Source organism: Chenopodium album, chromosome 26, assembly GCF_948465745.1.
Source record: "Chenopodium album chromosome 26, dcCheAlbu1.1, whole genome shotgun sequence".
Taxonomy (NCBI): Eukaryota; Viridiplantae; Streptophyta; class Magnoliopsida; order Caryophyllales; family Amaranthaceae; genus Chenopodium; species Chenopodium album.
In genome coordinates, this window is record NC_137859.1 from 4713766 (window position 1) to 4721810 (window position 8045).

Here is an 8045-nt window from a genome sequence, read left to right on the forward strand (position 1 = left end):
ATTATTTAATAAATAAAATACTATACTACCTAATTGCAAAATAGGATGAATGTTCTTACAAAAAAAAATTTAAAAATTTATCACACTAAAAAAAACAGAGTAAATAATATATGCACGACTAATAAAAAATAACTATGAATTACATTATAAAGTTAAAGATAGAAAACTATTATTGCATAATATTTTATAAAAAGAATAATATCTTTCCTTGAATGTGTACAAATGGAATATACTTATTAAATCGGAAGTGAAATATTATTGTATAGTTTGTATTAAAAACTTCTCTAAGAAGCTTTGGCCAAAAAAATATAATAAATAAAAATAAAATTAAAAAAAAATATTGGAGGGAAAATTTTTAACCAGGAGATGACATGTGTCATTCCTAGTTTCGCCTTTAGTATAAAGTTATAGATAGATAGATGCTTGTACACTGTTCTATTTAATATAATAATCATATGGTAGGAAAAAGGTTATCACATTCAATAATAAGACAACAATAAAAGTATAATCTGATTGGATTATTGTATTAATGTTATATGAATCTTAAACTTGTCCTTGAAATTATTCATCACTTTCTTCAAGTCTCCAACTTATTAATAATTATGTCATTTGGTTTGTGGTCAATAAGAGAGCATGCTAATATTTGGATGGAGATATGGAAATAAAAGATTTAGCTCGCTCTACAATCATAATGATTCATATTTATTTATTGTTTATGCATAAAGACTCATGTTTAGTTTGGTTCATCTAAGATGTAGTTTGTGTAGGGTATGTTTGGTCGTGTGTTTTACAAGGTTTAGTTAAAGTTTTTAACTTTTAAGGGTGGCTTTGCTAACGTGACTCCCTCAATGTAATACGAAATAGCATACAAATTAACAGTGTTGATAACATAATAGAAAGTAAGTGTGTGTTGTGCAAATAAAATGTCCAATTAATTGTTACAATTACTAATGTGACACACTGATAACTTCGTAATTTATTTATGATTACATATCAACATATATATAGTCATATGTAGCACTGTCAAAACGGTTTGACAGTTCGGTTTCGGTTCGGTTTGAAATCGGTTCGGTATTTAATCGGGTCGGTTTGGAATCAGTTTAATTGTCTCACGGGTCGGTTTTGGTTCGGTTTAAATAGTTTTCGGTTCGATTCGATTTCGGTTTATTCTTAAGCGGTTTTAATTCGGTTCGGGTTGTAAACAGTCCGGGTAGTAAACGGTTCGGTGCAGACGGGTTGCGGTTTGTTAACGGTGCGGTGTAAACGGTTTTTATCCCGGTTCAAACAGTTTGGGTTGGAAACGGTTTCGGGTTAGAAACAGTTCAGTTCTTTTTTTGTTCAGTTTATAACTGGTTCGGTTCTTTTTCGGTTCAGTTTTTAACTGGTTCGGTTCTTTTTCGGTTCAATTTATAACTGGTTCGGTTCTTCGATTGTTTAACCACTTTAACGTTATTCATATCGGTTCCATTTCAAGTTTACTAAATTACGGTTCGGGTCGGTTTTCGGTTTCAAAAAACAAATTGTTTATCGAGTTGTTTGGATTCAAGCAGTTAAATGGTTTTGGTTTGAAATTTGATAGTACTTGCTAACCTTTTGCGTTCACAAGTTTTATATAAAGTCGCGAATCATTTCATATTTAGGCATCATATTATAAACAAATCCTCATTGATTTTATAAATACATATTATGTTCTGTTTCAAGTTTAGTCATACTGATCTTACTAGTTTATTACGAAGTAGATTATAAGAGTTAGTGTATTAAACTATTAATGTATTATTGTTTTACAATTAGGTTATTATTTGCTTAATAATTTATATACTACGCATAGTATCATAATCATGATTTGATGAGTTCTTGTGAAATGGAAATTTGCAATTTGGTAATTCGATACTTGATTAGTCAACAAGACTGATAATTATGACTCGTTTATCATTATATATTTTCATGAAATTATGAAGATATTACAAAGTGCTTTGATTTGTATAATGAAAGAAAACACTAATGACTGATTAACAAGGTAATATTGATTAGTTCGGTTTTTAAATGGTTTGGTGCAAACGGGTAGCAGTTTGCTAACGGTTCGGTGTAAGCGGTTTTTTTACCAGTTTAAACGGTTTAGGGTTGGAATCGGTTTCGGGTTAGATACGGTTCGGTTCTTTTTCGGTTCGGTTTTCTTTCAGTTCGGTTTATATTCGGTTTGGTTTGTTAACGGGTTCGGTTCTTATACAGTTTAACATTATTCGGGTCGATTCGGTTTCGGGTTTACTAAAATACGGTTCGGGTCGGTTTTCGGTTTCAAAAAAATCGGTTTTTAATCGGTTCGGTTCTCATTTGGGTCGGTCGGTTTCGGGCAGTTAAACGGTTTCGGTTTGAAATTTGACAGCACTAGTCATATGATATTAACTTATGTGGCATAATGGCATTAATGGCTTGTTTCTTCAGATTATTTTCAGTTCAGTTCAGTTCTTAATTTCCTTCTCTCATAAAATATTCAGTTCAGTTCAATCAATCCGAACATGTCCTAAGTAAACTCAAATGAATGTGTGTGAATTTATTAGACTTGAAGTAAAATGGTGGGAACTCTAGGAGGTAAAAAAAATGATTGTAAAAAAAAAAAAAAAAAAGGGTAGGGGTGTGGGGGGGGGGGGGGGGGGGGGGGGCAGTTGCAAAGTACGGTTCCCTCCACATCTAAAATCTGAACCAAATTCCCTCCTTCCCTCCCATCCCTCCCTTCCTCCCTCCTATTCAGCACACCAGCAAAAGCCCAACCAATTGAACCCCCAATTTCAATTTCAATTTCAATTTAATTTCAATTTCAACGCCGCCGCCTTCGATGGCGACTCGCAGGGCAGTTCCGGAGAAGAGAGAGGCTGTTTTATTGGCGCGGATGAAGCCGCCTTTTGCTGAATCACCTGGCGATTACTACTCCTTTTCCGATCGTCTTCTTCCTCCTCCCGATGCCATCGTCGTCAACACTCCTGTTTGTGCCCTTTCCCCTCATTTTACTCCTCTTTTGCTTTCTTCTTCCCGATTACCACTATTCAATTGGGGATCTTTTCTTTCCCTACTGTTTTTTTTTTTTTTTTTTTTTTTTTAATATTTTTCATTTATTAATTGCTTCATTTTCCCTTATTCTCTATTTTCTGCTCAATTTACCACTTCTCCTTTTAAATTGTCTTTTCCCACTACTGTTTTTCGGTTCTATTTTTTGCTACAATTTTGGCGGTGCAACATTTTTTTTAAAGAATATTATTTTTGATTGAATTTATTGGTTTACAAATTGGGTTGTTAATTTAGTATATACACAACTATCTCTGGTTTCTCAACTAGCCGCTTTTATGGTTTACAATCCATTTACTTAATTTGATTCACACATTTGATTACTACCTTGCTAATGTGGGTTTATTTTCTTGTACAGTAAAATTGACTTGATTCTAATCATCTTAGCACTAAGATATTAGTTGTTTCTTCAATCTTAGTTTGCAAATCAATTGCTGTTTGTGTTATATAACCATTTGCATCTTCACATTGTTGTATATATTTTCAATGTGTCATCTTTAAGTTCAAGATTGTAAACATGAACACTGCCACTTTGTTTTCTTTGTTCAATTCTTCAACACCGCCATTATCAATTGATCATTTAAATAGTAAGAATGCATTTGCCTGGATGCATTGCTTTGTTAGTGACAATTCAGCTCTCTCTTGATGTAATATACACTAGAGGGTGTTGCATTCATCAAAATTAGTCTTTTAGTAGTATGTTTGCAATGTGCATTTTTTCTTTCCTTGTAGCCTATTCTGTCCATATTTTTCTTAAGTGTGGAACTAGCAACAAATATCCATTTAAAGTGGGTTACTTTAGAAGTGCCTCTTGCACATCATTTAATACTTTTTTCATATTAAGTGTTTCACAATTATTTGCATTGCAGAAGACACAAACCCTATATTGGGTTAACACTTTGTTAGAATTACATTGTATCCCTCCTGCCATAATCTACTAATTTTTATGTGCTTGATATGGTGTCTATCAGCCAAAGAAGCGGAAGAATAAACTAGCTGATCACAACACCGAGTCTACTTCCAGAACAACCACTCAGGGGCTTAGAGAAGTGCTTAGCAGCCCTTTTCAGACACCTGTCTCTGGTAAGTGTGGAAATGGACAACGAGCTTCAAGGAATACCCCATGTGACATAGACCATCCTCAGACTCCCATGTCAATGATTGGTGAGCATTCAAATGTGGACTTATATTGCAATATATGTATCGCATCAAAGTTTGGTTTACTTATGCTGATTGAAATTTTCGTCTGCTTGCAGGTTCACCAGGCGAAAACCTTACTCCAGGCGGTCCTTGTCGCTCTGGCCGCTCTCTTGGTACCAACCTACAGCATCATTTAATATTAAATTAGCAGATTTGTGATGTTATCCAACTTGAATTGTGGTCCGTTTCTGAACTTTTGATTTTGAATAAATCAATTGATGATACAATTTTCGTGTTTTTATAGTACTATTAACAAAGAAGTTCATTAATTTGATTGAACAAGCTGAAGATGGGATTCTTGATTTAAAGAAAACTGCTCAAACTTTAGAGGTAATGTTTGCAACATGCTCTTGTTTTTTTTTTTACTCTCAGGAACAGCTTTTTAAATCTTCTTTATGAGTTTCAGGTCCAGAATAGGCAAAAAAGGCGAATTTATGATATAACTAATGTTCTAGAGGGCATCGGTCTCATAGAAAAACTGAAGAATGGAATACAATGGAAGTATGCATAACTAATTTAACTCAATCGCTAATATATATTTGCCTGTTCCTCTTGGTTATGATTCTTTATTGAATGAACTCAACCAATATAACTTGTCATCTAATGAAGAATTTTGATCATTTAATCAGGGGACCTAGTGTTTCAAGGCCAGGTGAGGTTAGCAATGGTGTTGCTAGTCTACAGGTATGCCAACTTAACTGATACAGTTACACAATTTAAACTTTCTGCTTCATTCCTCTATACAAATGCACGGTCAAATTTTAATGTTAGTCTCGTGCAAACTTTTCCCCACTATGCAGGCAGACATAGAAAATCTCTCAATGGAAGAGCGCAAATTAGATGAACGGATAAGGTTAATTGTTTTACAAGCCTGCTTTCTTTTTTATTTTCCTCGTTACTTAAGCTTTACCATTTCAAATTAGCACTGATCCTCTAAACTATTTGCAGAGAAATCCAAGAAAGATTGAGGGACATTACTGAAGATACAAATAATCAAAAGTAGGCTACCCTTCCCGTGGTTCCCACCCCAATTTTTTTCTTTAATCAATCAAGGATTGTTACCTTTGGATGCTTATAATTTTCTTATAAAATCTTTCAGATGGCTGTTTGTAAGTGAAGAAGATATGAAGGCCTTACCTTGTTTTCAGGTGTGGTTTTTGGTTTGTCCCGTCACTCACACATCAACTTCCTCCGAGTTTCTTCACAGCCATACTTCTTATTATCCTAAACAATAATGCTTGCTGGTGTTGTAACTAGTGATTTGTGGTTACGGCAGGATGAAACCTTGATAGCAATTAAAGCTCCACATGGTACAACTTTGGAGGTCCCAGAACCAGATGAGGTATGTTCATACGAGTGTAAAAACAATATGTTTGTCAAGTAATTCTTCTGATATATGTCTGAGGGTACTTGCTTCCTCTGCATTTTATGTTTTAGGGTGTTGATCTTCCTCAAAGAAAATACAGAATAGTTCTAAGGAGTACTATGGGTCCTATTGATGTTTATCTTGTCAGGTACCATTTCCTCCTGCTTTTCTTGGCCTTTGTTGCTTCACTGCTATTTTTCATTGTGTTTAACTTAAAACTTTTATGTTCAACTTTTAGAAACTTTGACTGATAAAACTCACTATTGTAAACATCAAAACTATATCATGTGAGATCTTGTAGATTCGGCTTGAAATATATTTTCAAAATGTCAATTTTCACTCATGTCTTATGAAATATATGTGGTCAAAGATGTGTATTGAAGACCATACAATTCAAAACATAAAAGATTAAAAGCAATGGAGGGATTACTATATTTCAGCATACAATTTATGCAACTAACTTAAGTATATTAAAAGCAACGGCTAGCTAGAGCTCCTGTTATCTTCTTTGTCACTAAGTATCTTCTTTTGCCATTGTTATTACTTTGCATGCAAAAAAAGAGATATTACAAGTAAAAGACTGTCAGCTTGTGGCTTCTAAGTTTTACTTAAGAAGAATGCAAAGTGAGGTCTCTGCCTTTTGTTTCATCATGGCCTTCTCTCCACTCCCCTTTCCATGTTTGTTTTCTTATGTCTTCTGTGACCTAAATGCAATCTCTACAACTTTGAAATAACTTTCTTTCTCCCCCCCTCCCCCTTTTGCCCATCTTCAGTCAATTTGAGGAGAAGGTTGATGAGACCAATGGTGCAGAGACACTACAAAACCTACCAAGTACCTCAGGTTGTAATGATCTTTCAAATGCCATGACAGAGAATGAAAACAGTGGCAATCAGATAGAATTGCATGGACAAGAAGCCCACAGGATGAGCTCCGATGGCAGTGCCCCTCAGGACTTAAGTGGAATCATGAAGATTGTACCTGAAGTTTATGTAGGTTCAAACTTCGAGCTTATTGATTGTCAATTAAAATTAGTTTTATTTGAGAACTTTTGTATATAAATATTTTTGAAGATATACTTGTATGTTTTCTTAAGTTTACTTTTGCATAGTCTGGATTAGCTAATAAATTAATCCTTGTTTGGTCACAGAATGATGCAGATTACTGGTTGCTATCAGATGCTGATGTTAGCATCAGTGACATGTGGGGAGCAGAATGTATCCTTTCAAATTTTGTCAACTCGGTAAAATTTAGCTTATTCAATCATAATCTCCTCTCTGAACCCCCCCCCCCCCCCAGGTCTCTGAATAAAGGATATAATCATATAAAAGCCAGAATCCTAACAGAAATAAAAGTGGCTTGAAAATGGAAAATACTCTCTTGCTCTTCATCTGGTGTTACCTAGATTTTTGGAATCTTGCAACTGGATTCCTTAACCTAACATAGCTGGAGTTGATTGGGATGAATTGGGGATTGTTCCTGAAGACTATGCTGTGGAGGATATCAGCACTCAGCAGCAGCCACAAAGCCTACTATCATTATTAACCAGTGCAACGGGAGTGCCTCCTGCTATTGCAGACTCAACCGAGAGATAAAGACTGTGGCTGTAGAGATGCAAGCTCTCTTGGGTATCCACTCAAAACTTTGATCAGATATTGCTTAATCCCAACCAAGCTACCTATCAATCTCTGAAGAGTCATGGCATGGGACGCTGGGATGGATATAAAGTATTTTGCAAGATTTTGGATATACCCTCACTCTCCTTCATTTGACAGTTGGTAAAATGAGATGATTGAAGGATTGTGGTTGTACTTCAGCTGTGGCCAGTGTAGATGATTTCTGTAACAACAAATAAAGAACGGTCAGTGTCTTCAGCTGCTGTCATTCTCTAGTTGTTGGAACTTTGAGTAACCTGCTCAATATACTCAACCATTGACTATTAACAATGGAGATGTAGATTATAATTACTGGATTATACTTATATAGGATTAGAGATGAAAGCTAGGAACTCTATGTGATCTGAAGTAACTAAACAAGTGCTTCAATGAAGTTGACTTTATTTATTGCTTCATCTTTTAGATTATGCAGGTCAGTCAACACTCAACAGGGAAGAAAGAGATCAAGCCTCATAACATGAATATGGTTCTTAAAAACTGTAGTTGTATTTTTAAATTGGGTTTTATCTGGCCAAACAAAGTAGCAGAGACTTAAGCCCACTTTTTGTATTGGGCTATGAAATTGATTGATCGGAAAGGGAGAAGCCCAAGCCCAATGCATATTTACTAAATTTTTTTTAAATTAAGCCTATAAGTAACTAACTAGTGACTACCAAATACGCAAATCTACCAAATACCCCTAAATTGGCGCCGAATGTTGTTTGTTACGGTGTTGTTGGGAGAGATAGTGCACGTTACATGGACT

At 35.0% G+C, this 8045-nt stretch overlaps 1 protein-coding gene across 1 annotated transcript; it reads left to right on the top strand.

The window, feature by feature from the left end:
• Positions 1–2729: 2729 nt before the first annotated feature.
• On the top strand, positions 2730–7707 carry LOC145617710 (transcription factor E2FB-like). The gene is made up of 14 exons (XM_081672450.1): positions 2730–2980; positions 4032–4224; positions 4317–4373; positions 4505–4590; positions 4667–4761; positions 4890–4944; positions 5061–5113; positions 5209–5259; positions 5360–5408; positions 5537–5602; positions 5698–5774; positions 6400–6616; positions 6775–6841; positions 7071–7707. The coding sequence occupies exons 1-14, from the start codon at positions 2834–2836 to the stop codon at positions 7217–7219; spliced, it is 1362 nt and encodes a 453-aa protein (XP_081528576.1). The 5' UTR covers positions 2730–2833; the 3' UTR covers positions 7220–7707.
• The last annotated feature ends 338 nt before the right edge of the window (positions 7708–8045 follow it).

Coding starts and splice junctions, on each gene's coding strand:
- LOC145617710 (XM_081672450.1), top strand. CDS start 2,834: ATGGCGACTCGCAGGGCAGTTCCGGAGAAGAGAGAGGCTGTTTTATTG. Junction 5,775..6,399: donor ATTGATGTTTATCTTGTCAG/GTACCATTTCCT, acceptor GCCCATCTTCAG/TCAATTTGAGGAGAAGGTTG. Junction 6,617..6,774: donor AGATTGTACCTGAAGTTTAT/GTAGGTTCAAAC, acceptor GTTTGGTCACAG/AATGATGCAGATTACTGGTT.